Source organism: Strix aluco, chromosome 5 (assembly GCF_031877795.1).
Source record: "Strix aluco isolate bStrAlu1 chromosome 5, bStrAlu1.hap1, whole genome shotgun sequence".
NCBI classification, from domain to species: domain Eukaryota; kingdom Metazoa; phylum Chordata; class Aves; order Strigiformes; family Strigidae; genus Strix; species Strix aluco.
Window position 1 is genome coordinate 2942183 of NC_133935.1, and position 21540 is coordinate 2963722.

A 21540-nucleotide genomic window follows, 5' to 3' on the forward strand; every position below is an offset into this window, starting at 1 on the left:
ACAGAAAAATCACACCCATGGACAGATTAGGAGCACCTGGCTGCACCTCATGCCTCCTAATGTCCCAGGGGCACGATTATCTCATCAGGTGCCACCTGCCAAGTCTTGTTGCTGAGGAGCTGGCTTTGGCACGCTGTGTAGCTGGGGTGGGGAGAGGAGAGGAGCACACAGGGGCAGGCACACATGCTTGTCTCAAGTGCATTCCTTAAAAGTGAGTATTTACAGCAAGACGATGCCTTGGTTCTGCTCAGGAGCACGTCTGCGTTTGGGGTTACAAAGGAGCAAGCTTTGTAACGGCACCCCCCTATCCTCAGCACAGCTTGCACTGTGTGTTACTGGTTCATGGACACCCCTGAACTCCAGCCACAGCTTTTCCAACCACGCAGCGCAGCCTACAAGAGACCCAATGAGCCTGGAAAATTGCTTGGCTGGCAATTTGCAAACTGGTTTGCCTTTTTTTTTCCTCCCAAAAGAGGACAAAGCCAAAGTGGGCTTTATGACTTCCAAAGTGCTCTGACCATGAAAACAGCACGCTGACTTCAAAGTAGATAGCGTGTGTCCAGGTGAGGTTATGCTGTGCACGTTGCCCCTGCATGCAAGTCCTTCTCATCTCTCCTATTCTCTTTCATCCCCGGTTCAAGGTGTGAAGCCTAACCTCCACGCAGCAATTAGTGGATCATGGCCCAGCAAGAGAAGACAGACCAAACCTCTGCCTCTGCCAGGGCTGTTGAGCTCCTCTGGAACAACGAAGGTCGTAAAACACAAGACAAAGCTCTGAGCCCAGAGGTACGTTACTCTCGGTCGAAAGGATCTGTCTGGGGAACAAACTTTCAGAGATTAGACTAATCCAGAGGCTGATGACCTTTAGGTCATAGTGCAAGAACTTCCTCTTTGATACATCTTTTACAACATCACCAGAGTGACATTAACAACAATAAGCTGACCCCATCCCTCCCTTCAGAAACACCTACCCTGGGCAGAGCTCCCCAGAGACAGAGAAGGGAGAAGAACAAAAGACTCCAGGAAGTCTACTAGGGATGTGCCAATCTAATTATTATGGGCAGTGCTCAGATACTGTGATGAGAGGAGCCAATAAAAGAAAACAACCAAAAACTGTAAAGCTAGCTGGTGTACCCTTTAGGCCATGGGAGTGGAGAAAAAGGAATTTGCTATGAATCAGATGAAGCCATATTTATTTGCACTCCCACCCTTAGCCCTTTTGATAGCATCAGAGTCCACTGGATCTGAAGCTACCCTGACAGGTTTAGGGGTAGTCCACAGCAGTAGGGAATAGATTTAAGCCCCATCCTTTGCTCCTTGCTCCCTGTGCTGTACAGCAGTGCTGTTCTCCATCCAGCAAAATCCTCCTCTCCTTTAAGGCTCAGCACAACAGGTCTGATTCAGAAATGTTCCCCTTCCTCTTCATTCCCCTTGAGTTTCTCACCCTGAGTCATCGGACTACACTATAACTTTAATGTGGAAAGTTTTGTGGGTACGTTTTGTTTTCTTTTAACTTCAGAAAAGAAAAGGTACAACCAGAGGGGGGGGGAAAAAAAGTGTCTCATGGTTGAGAGGACTCTTTTAACCAAGGAGTCACATGGCTCCCTGGCAAGCAGCCAAAGGAGTCATGAGAGATGCTGCCATTCCCCTCAGCACTCTCTTAACCATGTCCTGCCTGCTACCCAGCTTGCCACCAGCCACCTCGCACCCCGAGGCCAGCAGCTCTCCTCGGCCCAGCCTGGCTCCACTGTTCCCGGGGTGGCTGGCTGGCTCCCGAGGAAGGAGGAGGCACCATCAGAAACAATGCTCATGACTTCAGCAAGGCAACGCTTTCCCCCTGCCCTCTACCCGAGGCCGCACTGGACATGGTGTTGGAGTAGGCCGTCACGATGCCACGTTTCAGATGAGACGCGATCGTGCCGTCTCTGCTGCTTGCGGTCAGAAAAAGAGTCACTGAAAGTAATGACGTGGCACTTACACCGCGTTTTCCGTTTTCAAAGTGCTGCAGCAGCTTTCGCTCTCCTGCCCCTCCCCTACCTCCAAGCCGTGCCAGCGTTGTTATTGCCCTATTAAAGCTGTGGGAAACTGAGGCAGGCAGAAGTCAGGATACTGCTATTCAGCATCTCAGGCATCGGTCCAGTCTCAGACCTTGACTATCCTCACCTCTGAGCAAATCCCACCGTGGAAAAGCGGAATCTTTAGAGGGGCCGTCTGGGAGCCCTGGCCAGGGTCCAGATCAATTAGAGATGCACTTGGCCTTTTTCAGATGCTTTCTTGCCTTGCTGCCGGGGCTGTTAGGACCGGTGCTGGCCCTGCAAGTCCATACAGCTCTGCTGGGTGCTCCACAGCAGCTGCTGCATTCCACCCCAGTGGTGAATGAAACGGTCCTTGCCCAATTCACTTGAACACTGGGAAGATTAATTCACTTACGATCCTTGAATGAAAGAAACTATTATTAAATAGTAGTCACATTTCATAATTGTGTCTCACTTCAGCCAGATTAGGAGGGTGGATACAATATCCAGTCCCAGTAGTGCAGCACTTAAACAATTTTAAATTAAACACACCTCAAGTTGTTTTCCAGGCCCTACTTGCAGGCAGACAGTGGTTTATATCTTTATGGCTTCTGCTCACTTCCAGCTTTGAAAGCTGGGCTGCTCCACAATGCCTTGCACATAACGAGCAAATGCCACAGTGCTTTTGAAGTGCTTCTCCCCTCAAAAAATAAATAACATTTTGTTTTTATGTCAGCTCTTACTGGCACCAGAGGCCATAATGATTCTTTCAATAGCCCATAGAACTGATTTGGGGTTTTCTCTGACATGGCCTCCTATTAATATTGCTTTCGCTGTATGTTCTTGGGAAATATGGCCACATTCCCTTTAAATTGCGTAATATGGCAGCCAGTGCCAAGGCTGTACTCGAATGGATACTGGAAGAACAAGGCTTGTGCTGACTTTCTCTTTGGTTCTCCTCTCACTTGCACCAGAGCCATTCCATTGAGTTGCTCCTGCTTTATTAACTTACTGAGCTGTGGACGTAAACCCACGGGAGAGAAGCCTTAGGTCCTCAGGGCTGAAAAGACAAGACATAAGAGCTTCCCAGAATGCTGCACCAATCTATAGCGATGGCCATCCAGAAGAAAATGCTTTTGAGTGCCTCTGTTGTGTATTCCAGGTGCGTGCTGGTGGAAGGTGCAACTCATCAGCGTTATCTTTGTGCCACAAATCTGCCAGGAGAGCCCCCGGAGTTCAATCGGTTTTGAAAGATGTGCCACTGATTAGCAACACGGTGGCTTTACTTCAAATAAAAAATTTGGGACACACAGTACAGTGGCTAGTGGACTTGGTGCCACTTCACAGGGGAAAATTCTTCCGCCACATGTTAAACATCTGAGGCTAGCTTTTGCCCTCATTTGCACACTTGCTATACTGCTGGATGTCCTTTTTTTCATATTACTTAGGAACTCAGGGTGAAATTTGACCTTGGACAAAGAGCTGGAACAAAGACTATGTCACCATGATGATTAAGTGGGATTTTTGCATAAACGTGAATTTTATTCTTTGTGGGTTCCTGCCACGAGGGAAATCTGATCCACAAGTACAGGCTCAAAAGAAAATAAATGTTCAAAACTGTAACTATGACATGGGTACAAACTGTATGCACTATTAAAATTATTTCCAGAGAAAGATACATCAACTCTCTAATTTAGCCTGTCTTCAGATTTTCTAAAGAAGGTATGATTTGCCACAAAATAATTAATAGGTGATAATCATCTTGCTATCAGATCCTAGTGGAAGAAAGATTTTTTTATGATGAGAACAACTATTTGGCCATAACTATCTTAACTTTCTAAAAGCTGCCTATGCCCCTTTAGAACTGAATGAGGCAGCTAACTTTCAGCTCCATCACACTATCAAGAAAACTGCCTTTAGAAAGAAAGCCTGAGAGGAAAGTGGGGAAAAGACAACTTTATCTAAAGGTGTGGCCTAACAACATTTAGATAGTAACAGAAGAGAGAAGTCATATATTGCTTATGGACAGAAAAACCTACTGAGAAAATACTTTAAGTCTCTGTATCTAGTATTTCTTCACATTTACTCTAGTTGAAGTATTTACAATGCTCCTTGTGCGTGTGTTGTAGCAAAAGCAAAGGAGCTCTCTAGACAAGAAGTAGCCAGCAAATCCTATGCAGCTCTCCACAACAGTGGGAAAATGTTTCCTTTTACCTTTGGGGGAGGATTGAAGGGAAAGTAAAAGAGAAGGAGAAGGTGCTAATAACCCTTAAAGGACCGAAAGTCATTCTCCAGGAACCCGCTTTTCTTCCGGAGCGCTCCTGTGCCTGAGCTCCTGGTCTTTGTTAGCCTCCCAAGTAATTCTGGGCTTGTAAATCTGAAGCTTTTGGTGACATGTTTGTTGAGCTCGTTGCCCAGGTATTCACATGTGCACGGCGCAATCTCATGACCCAAAACTGATGGAGATTTTGCTTTCGTGCGTAGACATTTTGATCACGGTTCTTATGACTTGACCAAAGGCCTGGCTAGTTCCCATACAGCCCTTCCACGTAGTGCACTACTGTATACTCTATAAATTATATATCTGGGGCAGGTTGGGCTACTGCTGTACAGCAGAGCAGCCAAGCATCAAGGAGGAAAGAGCAAAAATAATGAGAAGAATCAAGCAGGTAGACCTGGAGTTGCGAAAAGCCATCTGTCAGGTAGTTAGCAGGTAGAGGAGGTTTGCCAGCATGCATGAAAAACACTGGTGAGAGTCCGCTGAGGGTAAAACGACATGCAAAGGTTATGGGCTGAAGAAATCGAGCTTGCAACATTAACCAGTTCTGTAACGCGTGGTGTCAGCACGTCTGCAGAACTCCTTTGATCTATAGCTGGTCCCAGCTTTCTGTTGCTTGTGGTGGCTTGGGAGGACTAGAGGGCTGAACTGTATTTTGGGGGTTAGGAATCTCTCTGACAGCATTCTAGTCCAAACGATGCAGTCCCATGCACGGAAAAAACACTTAGCACCGTTCTGCCTTTAGCATCCCATATTGCCAGGTACACATGGTGCGTTTTTTCCATTGCAGGAAATACGTTTGTCAGTCTAACTGTGAAATTGCAGCTCGCTTTGTTTAGCTCTTTAATACCTCCTTTGAAATATTGTCTTCTGTGGGTTTAGCCTCCTTCTTTGTTTAATATGTGAGCATATCTGCATTCAGTCTTACCTACTCACCTGAATATTTCGTGTTGCTTTATACCCACTTGTTATATTATGTTAATAATGCAACATACATAATAATTCCACGCCGACATCCTGGCTGGATGCTGCCACCTTTCCTTATAATTATTTAAGTCACTACTTTTTTTTCAATTTTAAGGCATGCTAGACATCTAATTCACAGAACCTGTTTGCCACAAAGGATTGACAGAGTTGCCTACATCCAAATGCATTTGGATTCAAGGATATTCAGGACCTGAGTGCTTGGCCTAGGCCACAGCAGGGAGAGGGGTGGCCAGTCACAGATTTACCAAAGCTCTGCTGGTTTTAGACAGGGAATTTTAGCCTGGGTCTCTCAGAGAAATGGTGGTCTTTATCTTCTAGAGATACCAAGAAGTCATATCACAATCACACTCCCATCTTTGTGTGGCTGCTTCAATACATGGAAATAGCCAGTATCGGGCAGGTAAGCCAAGCTCACGGCCATTATGGCAGACCAGCATGAAAATATTCTTTATCTATCTTGTTTCAGCTGAGAAAAAGCATTAGCTTTAGGTGATCCTGAAAATAGTCAATACCCTTTGGAGGTTCACCTGTTTGGTTTCTAAGCCAACACATCTCTGGGGGACAGTAAATTTGAAGTCCTATTCCAAATCCTTTTACAGATTACTATTATGACAGTGCCATGTAAAAGGAGTATCTAAGGATCTCAACAGAGCTCTCCTCAGGCATGGGACACTGCCCAAACAGAGGCTGAGAGAGTGAGCGAGCTTGCCCTAAGGAGCGGACAGTCTCAGTTATAAGATGAACAAGGTGCAAAAGCAGGGGAATGATGGATTTACGCCGCAGTCCGGTGACCTGAGCCAGAGACAATCCTGTTCCCCTGACAGCCAGTTTTATCACAGAGGTCGACACAGCCCTGATCTAACCAGGATGGGAAGCGTGTGTCAGCCTTGTAGCCCTGCCTGTATCAGCTACTGTGGGAGCATCAGTCACGCTGGCTGATATTAATGGTGGAGCCGTGCCTGCCGCCCCCTTGAAGGCTTTGCCGGCTGTTCTCTGCTTGTGCAGCTCCCTCCCGCGCTGCACAGATTAAGAGACGAGCTTCGGGGACTGGCTCCAGCACTCTTAATCTTTAGGGATTAGGAATGAGTACTTTCCTGTAGGCATATGCAAAACATGCGTTCCTTCTCACCCGCTTCCCACGAGTGTGGAGAAGCCCCGTCATAAAGGACATGGAATGGTGAGGGCCAGGGAGCACCAGCAAAACAGATGCAAAAGGTGCAGAGGGGTTTTTTCTCCCTCTACGTTTCCTACCCAGCCAGTAATATCTACTCACTAATACAAATTATCAGCTGTATTGTGGTGTTAGAATACATAGCCGCTTTGAAGATTTATACTGCTATTACTACCTACAGACACTCTCCCTGACGAGTTATTCCCAATTGCCTTATAGCAAATAACTGATTTAACTCTGTCTATGTACCAGCAGATAATCCCTGAAATAAGATGCTTAGGAACCGACTCTCACATTGCTGGTGAATGCATCCAACCCTAAAGAAGATGAACAGTGAAAGGAGTACACGAATGGAAAGTTAGACTAGCACCATCCTCTTTAGAAGAAGCTAAATATCTATATGTGTAGAGACACATGCACACTCAAACATGGACTGCAAGAAACGGTGCCAGACAGTATTATATATAATCCTGGTTTTTAGACATTTATACTAATTACATCGATATTATTAAATGTCAGTTTTATACTTTAAATATATAATTGGATTACCAAAATATGTCCAGAGCATTACAATGCATCAATCATCCTACTACCAGCTATTCTAGCTACAGTTTTCTTTTCAAAAAAGTCAGACACTAATTGTTTCTGGTTGTAAAAATGTTTACAGTGTCTCAGAGGGCCAAAGTTTAGTAGGCAAGCACGCCAAAGATTACTTTATCAGAGAGCATACCTACAGTGTAGAAATCATTTTTATAGAGGAATTGGTTCTTTAATTTTGGATGTAGTCTACCATAACTTCACTTTCTTCTTCCCCGCTAGTGCACACAAAACACCGAGGCCCCGGTGCCTTTTTCATTCTGAGAATGAAATTTCATTTCATCACTGCCTTTTTTTCATTCTGAAAATTCCTGTTTCCTCACAACAGGATTTTTGCTTCACAGATTCTCTAGCAGAATAACGGAGCTGCACGGTGCCCCCCTCCCCGCCCCAACTCACACGCACCGAGAGGGACAGAGCACCGACACCCCGCAGTCGCTTTGCTCGTCCGCTACGCACTGTCCCTGGTAGGTTCGTCTTTATCCCGAAGGACCAGAAACTCCGAAGCCGAGGAGTTGTTCCCATACCCAAAAGATGAGGGAGATCTCGGGCAAAATGATCATAACCCTTGACGGTCCATGAGAACTCACTAACTAGCAGCTTGGGGAGCATCCTCCCCTCCAGAGAGCAAGGGCAGCAGACCCAGATAATGCTCGAACAGGCTCTACTATGCTTTAATCTTCAAAAGCTGCTATTAGGAAGCCAGAGAAGTATATTTACCCACAAGATAAACACCACAAGTTCGCTCGGCTACTATCCATTAAGCACTGAAATAACTCCTCTTGCTTTTAACTTTCAAACGGGAGCGGGGCGAAGCGTCGCAGCGCGCCCGGTTCTCCCCGCTGCCGTTCCCCGCTTACCGGGGGGCGGCAGAGGGGGGGGGGGGACACACACAGAGCTGAGATGCAGCAAGCCCGGCCGGGGGTGACACGGCGTGGGGGGGGGGGGGGGGGTCCCGGGGAGCCTCTCCCCACCGGCTCCGGGTGCGCTGCTCCGTCCCTCTGGAGTGATGGATGGATGGAGGAGGGAGGGAGGGAGGGAGGGAGGGAGGTGCGCCTGGGTTTGGGGCTCCGCTTTGTTGGGTTTCACCTCCTGATCCCTTTCCCTTCTGCTCTGCTGGACTGCAATAGCCTCCGCCGGTCCAGCTCCCAGTGACCTGCCGCTGGGGGGGTGAACTGGGGATGGCCCAGGGAAAGCCGAGGGAGCATTATTTCTCCGCAACAACTCCTCATTGTCGCGGGGCAGCGTTCAAAAGATCCCCAAGCAGTTCGCTCTAAATAAAGCAGGCATTGCTTCCCTTGTATTTCCCCTCAGCAGTCGCCTTAGTATTATTATTATACTTCTATAGCTTTTGCTTTCGGACCTTATAATTATGTCACACAGCAAGGGAAACCGCTAGCATCCCAGCATCTGGTGTGCGGTTTAAAACTTTTGTTTCAAGATTTGAACTATTTATAGAAGGAAAACTTTGTAGGATAGTAATTTCCTACGGTTTTGAGAAAAATATGGCTACGCTTATATTAAAAGGGTGTATTTATTTATTTATTACGACTCCTTCCTCCTGTTTTTTTTTTTTAAGAAAAAGATAGCACTGCAATATTTTATTTTTTTTTTTTTTAACAAACTATGGTCACCTACCAGCAGACATCTCCCTCCTGTGAGCAGAAACAGGCAGCTCTGGCTATTCGGTTTAATCAGGAGCATCCAACCGAATTAAAGCTAACGTGCTTCCATAAATCAAGCGCCTTTAAAAATCGGTAGCCAAGGCATGTGCATTTCATTAAGAATTAAGAATGTAGAAATAAGCGTTTAGTTTCTTTTTATGGGTGTGTTTATTCCTACTTTTCTTCCACAGCGGTGGGTTCTATTTTTTTCCATAGCCCACAGAAAACACGCGCACACACACGGAGGAACCCACGCACACGTGCTGGTTTATGTGCATACATAGGGGAAAAAAAAATAAATAAATAAAAAGACAGAGAACTATATAAATCCACAGACAGTTCAGCGGTAGGAGCTCAAATTTTGCACCCACCGGGGTACGAAAAGATCCGAGCTCGGCGCGGGGGTGGGAGAGACGGGAAACCAGCCCGGAGCCGAGGGGAACGCGAGGCCGGGGCCACCGAAGCGGGGGGTCCCCCCCTCTCCATCCCCGCCCGAGCCGAGGGGATCCCCTCTACCGCGGCCACCCCCGGGCCGGACCCGCTACGCTCCCCCGGGCCCGATCCCCGAGCCTGGGCTTGGGGGGGGGGGGGGGATGCTCCAGGGAGGGGGGAGAAGGGTCCCCGGTTTTAAACCGGCTCCACCGGCCCGGGGGGAACCTGCCGCCCCTGGCGCCCTCCCCACGGCCGCCACCCCAGCGTGGTCGGGTCTCGCCCGGAGCTGGGGAGAGGAGAAGCCCTTGACAGCCGCCCGGCACCCCCCCACACACCCCACACCCTCCGGGCTCCGGCGTGCGGCCCCGGCCCCCCCCTCGGCACCGCGGGGACCCCGACCCGCCACCCCGGCCCCTTAAAGCAGCACCCGGCGGGGACAGGGACCTGCCGAAGCACGACGGCGAACACCCTCTCCGCAGCCCGGCACGGACTAGCCGAGCCGCTAACTTATCCACCGCAACGTTAGATACAGATATAGATATTAAAAAAAAAAAAAAAAAAAAAAAAAAAAAAAAAAAAAAGAGAGAGAGAGACCGAAACTCCTTGCAGTCCCACCCACCGACTCTCATTTCCCCCACCCCTACCTCCACCCCCTTCCTCACAAGGAAAAGGTCCTGGAGCCAGCTCTAACTGCGGGACTGGAGATCCCTCCGGAGCCAAAGCAACCGGCTCCTAAGAGCTTCCGCGGCCGGGGGCTCTCCCCGGGCTGCGGGGCCGGTCGCTGGCAGCACCCCCCCTTCCCCCATCCGCCTCCCTTTTTCACGGCTCCTCGGGGTTCTCCGCGCAGAAACACGCTTCCCCCCCCCGGCGAGCGATGCCCATCTCCGCTTTGGCAGGAGGAGGAGTCGGGGTCGGAGTCCCCAGGGGAGCCGCCGGCCGCTCCGTGTGCCCCGTCGCCGCGCCGCCCCCGCTGCGGGCACGCCGGGCCCCGGTCCCCGCCGTCGGGGCAGCCCCGGGAGTTACCTGGCGGTTTGTACCTTCCCCCGGGCAGGGTCCGAGCAGCAGCGACGGCACCGGCACCGCCACGCACCGGCTTCTCCCGGCTCCCTCTGCTCGCCTTGCCCCTAGGTAGCTGCTTAGCGGGGGCATTTTCAAACAGTATTTTGAGAGAGAGAGAGAAAAAAAAAAAAAAAAAAAAATCTGGATCACTTACAGGTAACTCCCACTGGTAAGGATGAGGAAAATCTGAGGGTAATACACTGAGAGTAACACACTGCGAGATGAAAAAAGGATCATGGCTGAATCCCGTTTACAACTCTTGGAGTTCGCTTCCTTGGTTATTCCTTTCTGGCCCCCCCTGGTCGTAATTCCCCACCCTTTTTGGTGTCAGCTGTGGCTTGAATCTGAGTTGGAATCCAGTCCCTTGGGCTTGGGGGGGCTTTGTCTGTTTGTTTGTTTGTTTGTTTGTATTGTTGTGTCTAGTATTCCCCTGGTGCTAATGCTGCTCCCTGTGCAGAGTATGTGCTGCTGCTGCTGCTCTCGCTGCTGCTGCTGCCTCTGGGCTCCTGCCTGTCATGTCTCAGTGGTTGGAAGTTGTTACAGTGGGTTCTCGTGTTGGAATGAGGATGGTTTAAGGGATTTGGATGGCAGAAAGTGCCTCTCTCTCTCTCTCTCCCTCTCTCTGTAACTCTCCTGAGACTCGGGGCTGCCATTGGGCAGTCAGTCACTGCAATCCGCCTACTTTTTTTCTCTCCCTTTCCCTCTCTCCTTTTTTTTTTTTTTTTTTTTTTTTTTTTAAAGGGGAGGATGACAATGGAGAGACACTGATCTAGCCCGGGCTGCAATGAATCCGCTCTCCCTGGCCGAGCCCGCTCCTCACCCTCTTCGCGGGGCAGATTTAAAGCCCGGCCGGCTCCCCGCGGCTGTCGCGGCACCTTTCAGCTCGCCCTGGGAGGGATCCTGAAGGAGCCGGCAGCTCCCAGCTCCTCTCTCGGTTAATTGCTTTATTATGGCCGGCTGCCCCAGTTCCCTCGAAGGAATCCCCTCCTCGGCTTGGGTCTTGTTGTCCCCGGTGTTGAAAATTAAGCTCCGGTTTCAGGGGGATCTCCCCCCCCCCCCCCCCCCAAAAAAAAAAAAAATTAAAAAACTTAGATAAGTTGTCGTAGCCCGCCTGAGAGTGAGAAATAAAGACGTGCACACCCGTAGCCTCCCGGCGAGATTGGATTTCGCCTGAGAGGAGGGGAGGGAAAGGACTGGTGCGAAACAGCCGGTGTAGGGGGGCGAGCGGGGGGCGGCTGCCGGCGGCTCCCGTCTCCCCGCACCTCTCGCCGCTCCCGCAGGAAGAGCTGTCGTCTCCTCTCTTCCCTCTCCCTCTCTCCTTCCTGAGAAGATGTCGGTCCGAAGAGACGTTTCCCGGCAGGTTAGTTGCCTCTCCCTCGCCTTTCCCCCGAACCGGGCGGCTCCTGGCACCGCCAGGGCCGGGGGATGCTCGACCCTTCCCGCTCCGGCGGGCGGGAGCCCTTCGCCCCGTGTACCCCCAACTGTGCAGCAGACGGTCGCTCTTCTTCTTTGCCTCGTTGAGGGTTTGTCCTTTTTTTTTTTCGGAGGAGGGAAAAGAAGAAAAAAAAAAAAAAAAAAAGACGTTTTAGTGATGGGAGAGATGGTGGGAAGGCGGGCGCTGCGGATGCCGGGGTTTGGAAACGAACCCCGAAAAAAAACCGTGCACCGCAGAGAATTTACCCCAAATGCGGCCGAAACGAGCAAGAACCAGGCTCCTGGGTCCGTAGGGTTTGTAAATGTTCGTCTCAGGTGAACTGCCTAAGGAGTGAAGGAGTTTCCTTGGCCAAGAGCTCTTCCAAACGCCCTGGGAACACCTCCTCCGCTTAACCAGTCCCAGCACATGGGTGCAGCTGGCCCCGCGACACAACGAAATATTCCTTCGGATGGCGTGGGCAATTGCAGAATTGGGGTAAAAACGTTGTCTGCTGCCCCAATACGCGATAAAAATCTTCTCGGGATTTGGTTTCATTGAACCACTTTCATCTCCAAGTTCAGTACAGTTGGGACAGTCGAGGTCCTTTGGAGAAACGTTAATCTCGATTAACAAGGGACAGGAGCTTAAGCCTTTCAACGATTATTTACATCCCAGAATCGTCTTATTTCTAATTCTTTAAGATTCTAAAATCGTCGTATTTATACTTCTGTAAGTGCGTGTGTATATGTGTATATATATATACATATAGATGTCTATCTCCAGTAATGCCCCTCTCGGACTCCCAGGTTGTGGTTGGGGCAGCTGTGCTCAACGTGAAATAGGAGAACGGGGAGCGACTTTTGATCTTTGATTTCTAGCATTTGTTCAGCTTCGGGTATATTTTTAAATGTGCATCTGCTTTTAAAGATGTGCCTGGGGGAAAGGAGAAGGGGGCGGGGGGGGGAAGGTGAATGGTAAAAATGCAAAATAAACGCTGGCGCTGGAAAAATTCGACCTGGTGCTGGTAGAGTTTGACCCGGTCCAGCTGAAACGAAGACTATTTACGAATCTCCACAATTTTCGGGTCGAAGCTGGTTTTGTCCACAGCTTAGCTGTGCTGTGGGAGGAAACTTGTATAAAAATAAGCCAGATGACGCCGTTTCTTTTCGGAAAGTGAAATTTTACTCTAAAAAGATGGGCCGGTTATTACGTCGGAAAATTAATAGTGATGATGATGATGATAACAATAATCTGCTAAATTCCATTCGAATGGTTTCTGGGCGTATGTCAGCCGGGGGTAGCGAGCAGTGCACTTGTTTTGTTGATTGAAGCCGGATATATTCCCTTCAATAAAATGATGTGGCACTGGAGGAGAGGGTATTGTCGGTAACACCTAATATGGGCATTTCAGCATCTGTCGTTCCTTCTTCCACAAACACGTGTATTTTGGACAAAATCGGGGCAGAACGGCACTGAAATGGTTGCTGACACCATGGTCGGGCAGGTGAAGCGGAGCAGGCACGAATAAAGTATTTATTTTTCTTTTTTTTTTTTTTTTCTTTTATCTATTTGCAGCTGCGGTTCCTTTCTCACCCCGCACCCGGAGAGCGGCCGGCACAAGAGCACGTCGGAAGCCGGTAAGGACTTTGAAGGGACGCCCGGCAGGCACCGGGCTCCTTTCTGGTCGGAACCGGGTATTTCTTGTATCTCACCGAGCTGCCAGCCTAGTGCCAGGGGACAAAAAAGGGGGGAACGACGAGTCTCTTAAAATGAGCCCTGGGGAGGGCGAGGAGGGGCGGCGGCACGACGGAGGGTGCCCGTGGAGGGGCCGGGGAGCGCTTCGTCCCGTCGGGGGGGGGAAGGAAGGGACCGGGCAGCCGTCGAGGCTGAGCCCCAGCCCCGGGAGGGGAGGGGGGGAGGCATCCGGACCCCCCGCAGCCGGACAGCCCCGGGAATGGGGTGAGGCGAGCGGGATTTCGTTTGCTGTAAACGCCGCAAAGCCAAGGGCGAGCTGAGCCGTAGGGGTGGGGGAGCGGGGTCGGCTGGCCCCCTCCCCGCCGCAGAGGGAGCGGCGAGCTCCAGCCCCCCCTCACCCCCCCACCACGCCGGGGAAGGGTTCCCGCAGCCCTGTGCACCCCCAGCTCCGCTCGGTTTTGCCGTGGGGGCACGGGGGAAGCGGCCCCGCCGGCCCCCGCCGGGCTGCAGGCGCCTTTCGTTGCTCCCTCGGGCAGCGCCAGCTCCCACCGCCCGCACCCCTCGAACCGCACCTTGGCCTTCTCCCCGAGGGAAGGAGCGGGGGAGTCCTGTCCGCTCCCCCCGGCGCTGCCCCCACTTCTTTCCCTTCAGAAAAGATGAGGGGAAAGGAGCGTTTTGCCCCCAGAGCCCTGAGCCGGGCAGTGCCCGCGGCTCCATCTTTCCAAAGGTCACATCCCTCGTCCCCAGAGCATCCGCCGGGATTTGCATCTGTGGTACAGCTGTGATGTTTAACTTCCGACGTATTTATTAATTAAACCGGAGCCGAGTGCTCTGCGACCTTCGCAGGAAATATTTCTGTTTCAGTCCCACTGCCAGTCGAGGTCGAGATTTGATGGGATCTGTTTTCGCGAGGGCATACGGGGAACGTCATCGACAGAAATATCAAAGGATGCTGCTTCACCTCACGCCTCTCTCTCTTTCCAGCAAACTCGGGGATTGGAAATAGAAATGGGAACAACGAGAATTCCCTGTGAGGGAGGACTACCTGAGCGGGATCGTGCTCTCTCCTCCTCCCTGGGCTTAGCAGCTTCTTTATGGTACCCTGCCATGTCACCCCAGGGGGAATACTGCTGTATTGCGTTATTTTCTCCCCCCTCGGTGTCATGTTTGCCACTGAAAGTGGAGCTTTTAGCACGTTTTATTAACACACGAACACGTGCTCCGCAGCAAAGAAAAAAAAAAAATAATAAAGAAAAAGCCTGCCAAGTCTAACCTCTTTGCTACCGCTGACACAGTGGCTCTCCCCTGCACGCTGCAAAATCAATCCAATGCGATGGAAGACAAACTACGTTTATTTGACTTCATTTCCCCCCCTTTTCTATGCAAAGAGCTCACTAGAAAAGGTATCATTACACTCAAAGGATATGGTTTCAACAAAATGGTAGTTCCAGTGGCTGGTGAAAGAGGAAATAATTGCACCCCGCATGCCTAGCCTAGAAGTAGCCCCTGGACCTCAGAGCGAATATCTCTCCTATTGTTCAGAGAAAGTGAAGTATCCTCATCGCCTCACAGGCACGGTGATGGATCTGATCGGGTTTCTGTAAGGGCTTTTACTGTTCCTGCCCTCCCCTCAGTTTTACTTCCAGGCTCAGTCCAACAGCATTCTTGTGATTTTTGCTCTGAACCCCCTTCTAAAACAGCCACAATCCATTTCGAAAAGAGATCTACCTTCCAGACTGTAACATGTGCCCAATTTTCTGTTCCCTTTAAAAATAAAACCGCAGTGAGAGCGAAAAGCAATACCATCACCCTTATTTTGCAAAGCGTTTTCTTTGAGCTCGCCTGCCGCTCTGCGAGGGGGTGTGTTGTACGGAGCGCTCCAGCTACCGAAGAAGATGGGGTGCCCCCTTCATTTACGGATACACAGCCTCACCAAATCCCCTTCTCCTCTAAACCCCTCTCAATCCGAGCCCGGAGGACGCCGGAGCCCCCCGCAGCTCCCACAAGGGCGGCGCAGGTACTTACACCCCCCCCCCCCCCCCTCCCGGAAAACCCCCTCCTGTCTCCCCCAGGCAGGATTTGGGGCTCCCCCTGGCCATGTGCCCCGATCTGGACGCGGGCTCCTCACCGGGGCAGGGCAAGGGGCAACGCGGGGCGGGGAGGGGGGAGCATCTTCCGCGCCCCCCTTCCGTCTCCGCGCATCCTCCGCGGTTGCACTTGTGGCTGTGGGGGCGGGCCGAGAGCCGTGCCAAAAAAATAAACAAACAAACAAACAACACCCAGGGATGCAACCTGCTGGGACCCTCCGAAAGGCAGCCGGTGGCTGCCCCGCAACCGGGGGGAGCCCCCGGCGGGGGGGTGTGGGCGGGCACCGACCCAACCTGGGCAGCTTGATTTAATTCCTCCGCTCCACCACCCCCCCCACCCCCCCCGCCGGTGTAACCTTAATCCCGGGCTCTTGCCCATCCTCTCCCTTTCCCCGCCAGCCCCCTCCTCCCCGCCGCTGCCCGGGCTGCTGACAGCGGGGACGGGGCTGTCCCCGCCGCCCGTCGTGCCCGGGGCGGCCCCAGCAAGTCGCGGTGACCGGGAGAGCCGGGCCCGGGCATCATTTCCCCGTTCGGCGCTGCCCTCCCGCGACGGGACCTGCTCGTGTCGTCCCCCCCCCCACTTTGGGGGCTGCCCTTTGGCTCCCCCCTCCACACCCCCCCCACACCCCTCGCCGCCGCCGCCTCTTCCCCGTATTGATTTCAAGGTGGGAAGCGAGCGTTTTTGGATTGCAACTCACCTTATGCATTCTTGATCATTTAAAAAAAAAAAAAAATCCCGCAGCTATGCAAAGACAGGATCTTTAAAGAGTTTGTAGCTCGACAGGTAAGGACTCGGCTGGGGCTCAGGAATGTGGAAATTCAACTCAAGTCAGCCTACTGCGACGAGCAATATTAATAAGGGCATACAGGTACGGGGGGGAGAGGCAGAGGGAGAAACTTGGCAACCGAAATAACACCACGATCTCGATCGCGGTGCTCAAATACCGAGGAGCACAGAGCCGGGCTTGCCGGGAGCCCCGCTGCCAGCCGGCCTGAGCCCCCCCCCGAGCCGGGCCTGAGCCCCCCGCCCCCCCCCCCCCCCCCGAGCCGGTCCCTTCGGCGGAGCCCGCCCGGCCTCCCGGGCGCTTCAGCGCGGAGGTAACCGGGCCGGTTGTCAAGTTAATTTCAACACGTCCGTGTGATGGATAGAAACGCAAATTGTGTCTAGGCCTGCATAAAACAAATCCCCGAGTGCAGGTTCAGAGCAGGGATTCCCCTCCTCCCGCCCCTTTCGCCTTTTTAATACTTAAGCTCTGCTCTATTGTCCCAGCAGCAGCGGCTGAGTTAACTCTGTCAGGCTGCTGCCTTTTTTTTTTTATTATTTTATTTTTTTTTCCGAGGGTACTGTATGCCAGAGATAATATTTAAGTTCGCTTAAGCAGTACAAAATAGAAGGATCCGTCATCCCCCGCCACCGGCCGCCTCGGAGCGCCCCGTCGCCGGGCGGCCCCGCAACCGGGCATCGCCCCGCCGCGCTGCCCCGGAGGGTCTTCTGGGGGCTTGGACACCCGGGGGAGCGGGGCGGGGAGAGAGAGAAATAATCACCTTAATCACCTCTTCTTTTTTTTTTCTCTTTTTTTTTTTTTTTTTCTCTTTTTTTTTTTTTTTTTTTTTTTCCATTGCAACGTTTTGTTCACAACTCCGTAACAACGTGACCCAAAAGCCAAGGAGATTTGTCGTGCACAAGGACTTACCCTAATTTGACATAGATGACTCCAAAGCATAGAAACACGTAGAAAATCCACTTCCGAAAGTTTCTGTGCATGATCTAGAGAATGGACTGAGCCATAAAAATTGCACAAAAAGTCGAACTGATCTTGTCGATTAAATCCCAGTCAAGAGCATTGCTGAAGCTACCCAGGAGCAAAGCCGGCCGAACGGTAAAAAATCAGCACCGTGCAGACAGGCAGCTCTTCCCAGAGCCATGGTGACCGAAACCGGCTCCGATATTAAAGCTAAAGAGGGAGGAAAAAATAGAAAGAGCCGCTCAAAACAGTAAAACAAAAACCCAAGACAGACAGTCTGAGGGAGAAAATGAGCAAGCACTGATCTTGATCAACTGCCTCATAGAGCCCTGAAGTTCAATGTGTTTTTACTTGTTCTGACTTCCCCAGGTAACACTACGTATCTTGCAATCTATGGCTCCAGGTAGGAGGATCTCTCTCTCTCTCCCTCTCTCTCGCTCTCTCTCCTGCTCTTCCCCCCACCCCGTCTGTGTCAGGATCTAAGACATATCTCTTATCTGTCCGGGTGCATGTGCGAGTTATGCGTGTGTTTGTGTTTCAGAAGGCATGTCCTTAAGCCGGAGTGTTGGGGAAAACAACATGAAACGTGTCCAACAAGGGAAGTAAAGGACTCGTCCTCTCAAACCGAAGCATTTTTTCATTTCCTCTAGTATGGTAACGCGGCTGGGTTTGCAATGTATGGACTTCGCAAAAGAGATTGTTAAAACTTTTTTGTCTTTTTTTCTCCCCCCTCTTCTTTCTAATCAAAAAGAAGCAGGCGTTAACCCCCCTTTGCTTACAGCTCTGTATCCTAAAAGACGATGTGTGTGTGTGGTGCCCAGACTATTTCTCTTTGGCCATCCGACCCTGTTGCACACTGACAAACGCCTGTCACTAAATTTGACTTCATTTTCCACCGTAAGAAAACATTCTTCCTCCTTTAAGAAACAGATATGCTTGGCTTTAAACACAAGTTTAGGATAGTCAGTTCGCTGCTCCTAGGGAGATTAATCACTGAGACAAAACCTCACTTTGTGTTCAGACACTAACAGCCAAGCAAGGCTTCCTTTTCTTTCTGTCTTTTCGTTCTCTCTTTCTCACTGATTCCTGAGCTGCTCAGTTTATTCCTGCGTTCTGCGGAATTATCTATTCCAGTCTACTACACACTGTGTGCCTGTCTGGAAGCATATATCTGCATGCGTATGCATGCTTAAATAGCACTCCAATACAAGTTTGTGGTAAGTTCTATAGATATGGATAAACCCCTGCACCTATGCCCACTTATATACATTTATACACATGTAGTAACAGCAAGCGGGGATAGCTCCAGGCATCTAGAAGAGGCTAAACACACACCAGTAAGGGCTGAAAGGAAAGCAGGCAGTGACAAGCAAGCAAAAGAGGCTGAACACAGAACTTTCATCGTAAAGTATCCATCCTGGCGGAGAAAACAAAGGGGGTTTTAAAGGCCGGCCAGGCTGCCGTGCTTGAAGAGATGCAGTGTGCAATCGCAGGTCAGTTTTAGATGACTCCCACAGTCAACGCTGCCCGCACCTTGCCATCGCCCCCCACCCACCCACCGCCCGACAACAGGGTCCCCGCGCAGCCCCCGGCCGTGCCCAGGGAGGCGAAGCCGCGGCGGGGCGGGACGGAGCCGGGTCCGGCTGCGGGGCGGCTCTGCCGGGACCCCGAGGCCGCTCGCCCCCCCTCTCCGCTGCCTCTTCCCGCTGATCGGTTGCGCTCGGCCTTTCCCCCCGCATTCCTCACGTTTTAGCCTTTAATAATCAACGCTCCGGCTCTTGCGGGCGACCAGCCCTCCTCCAGACCGCTTCTGCTACATTTTTCCTAACTATGAACAATTCGTCCTTTTAAGATGCTCAGTCTTCACGCTCTTTCCTTTATATTTAAATGCCCTTTATTATTTTTTCCCCCTGAGCCGACACCACTTCTTTGTCGCATTCCCGCTATTTTTTAAGGATTTTTGGGTAAGACGAGGCCAAGTTTGGCAAAACCCTTTCTCCGAGAGCCCCGTAGCGTTCCCCAGAGCTGCCACCCACCACCCAGCGAGCACTGAAGACGCAGCTCCCCAACCCTCACCCCCCTTCTCCCGCTTTTTGAAGCCTTTTGAAAGGCAAAGCGGCCCCTCAAGGCCCGCACGGAGGGGCCGAGCCCCGGGGCCTGGGCGGCGGGAGGCCTGAGGCGGTGTGTTGGGGGGGGGGGGAAGCAGCGGCCTTCCCGCCGGCCCGGGCGGGAGGCGGCGGGGGACTCTGCCCCAGGCTCCGTGAGGGCCGCCGGCCTGCCGCCGAGAGCGGGGCCCTGGGCGGCCCCGGCGTCGGGCGCGTCCCGCGGGGTAACACCGCCACCCAGGGGCGGCAGGCGGCGGCGCCGGGGGGGCGGCCGGGCCGGGCCGAGAAGGACCCGAGTGGCGGGGCGAGGGCCGCTCGCGTTCCCGCCAAACCGTGAGGGGCCCACAGGCCGCGGTGGCCGAGGCCCGGCCTTTGCCCCCCGCCCCGGGCCCAACAGGCCCCGCCGCCCCCGGGTTGAAGAGCGCGGGGTCTGGGTGTCGCTGGCTGCCTCCCTTCCCTCCGCACCCCCCAGCCCCGCGCACAACCGCGGGCGTGGGTCTGAGGAGCGGCGCGGAGCGGGCATTTCTCCTCCCTCTGTGGAGCTGTGCCGCTCTGTGTGCGGGAGTGGGGCAGGAGCTGGCCAGGGAGACTAAGAAAGAGTGAGGGGCTCAGCGACACGACTATGAGTTGTTACAATTCTCCTCTAAAGATCGCTTCGACGTGCTCATTTGCCTTTTTTCTCACAAAACCCGTGGAAGTAGGACCGCAGGTCAGATTGCCTGCGACCCCCAACGACCGTCAGGCTAGCGCGTCCTACACTGCTTCTTTGAACTAGTGAGTATTATTCATGTTTCCATGCAAACCCAAGAAGTTTCAGCAACAGAAACGAAACTAGATTGTTTCTAAACTAGCTTGGAGACAGCATCGTTTAGAGGGCAAAATCTTTTTGTATTTTTGACTCTTACTCCACTGTTACCTTCAGCTAATTGATTTGATGATGCTTGACTGGGGAAAAATGGTAGATTTTCTTTCCTTCAAATATCAATTTTAACTATTGCTGAAAGCCTAGGCTGAGGTTAAGAAGATTTCATGAAGTTTAATAATCCTGTGATTTAAGGAAAAAACCACGCTAGAGTATTAAAATAGGTAATGCTCACATCAGCATTCAGAAATTCACGTAGTTACTTTATAGGCAAAATATGTAAATCTCATTGAACTGCTTTAAATAAATACCACCTTAGAAATGCTAAAAGACTTCCTGAAAATAAGGTTATATTCCTGAATACAAAAGCATTGGGAGATGTGGGTTGAAACCATTTGCTGAGTGCTCTTCTAGTGCACAATCATTATTTATTACTCATCCAAAATAATTGGCATAGCAAGTGAGATAGTGGATTGAAAATTCATTCATTTTTCCACCCACGCCTGCTGACAAAGCTTAACATTGACTCCTCAAAACCCGCAGAAGGAAAGGTCACCTATACCACGCTGCTGCCTGCTCCCCAGAGCTCCCCAAAGCCTTTGGATAAAATGGCTCCAGCGGTAGAATGTTTCAAAAGCCTGTCGGGACTTTCACAATCCATCACGAATGCATCTACCTCCGCTCCTTGAATTGGAGAGGCTTTTCCTGCACCCAGGGAGGAGAACCCGAGTGACCTTCAGAAGTCAGCAGCCAGGCTCTGAATTTACCCGACAGCTTAGTCAATGGGAGGTAACTATCAGGTGTGCAGTTTCTCAATGGTAACTTGGGTAACAGATTCTTAAAAAAAGGAGATGACAGCAACAAGATTCAGAGGCCAAGACACGGGTCTTATTTTATTCCAGACTGCACATCACCCATACTGTGCCACAAAGGACACAGTGCTTAGTCTGACCGGGGCTACTACGGCTTGTAGGGCCTTACAGCCAGGGGACTCTGTCCCAGCCCGAGGAGCAATCCTCACAGGATGAGTATGAGTCCACTGTAAAGCTCTGTAAATGGAAGTATGAGCAGGGTGGAGGGGGAAAGGAATTTTAAACTGTCGGTCACAGCTCGCATTGTCTTCCCTAGAGCTTATTTTCAAGCATAGGGTTCAGAATCCCTTAAAATTTCTGGGGAACGCAGACAACAGGGATAATTCCTCTGTGACAGGCTGCATTACCCACCTTTCTCTTCTTTCTGTACTGCTCAGATCAATCACGGGTAACTAGCATGCTTGTTCCGAAGGCTTAACGACAGGGAAAATCCAGCTGCATTTATCCCAGCCAGCCACTGTCTGGCACTGTTGCTCCACGCAATTACAGATGAAGGCCCCCCATCTAACACTAAGAAAATAAAATGTGAAAATGTTCCTCCGGGAAAATACACGAAG

At 51.4% G+C, this 21540-nt stretch overlaps 1 protein-coding gene across 1 annotated transcript in view; it reads right to left on the reverse strand.

Moving 5' to 3' along the window:
- Positions 1 to 10589, reverse strand: part of WNT7B (Wnt family member 7B) — an 89717-nt gene extending 79128 nt beyond the window's left edge. Inside the window, exon 1 of the mRNA XM_074825630.1 lies at positions 10358 to 10589. Coding sequence (XP_074681731.1) covers positions 10358 to 10440 — 83 coding nt within the window. The 5' untranslated portion in view covers positions 10441 to 10589. The remainder of the gene's footprint in view (positions 1 to 10357) is intronic.
- Between the last annotated feature and the right edge of the window lie 10951 nt (positions 10590 to 21540).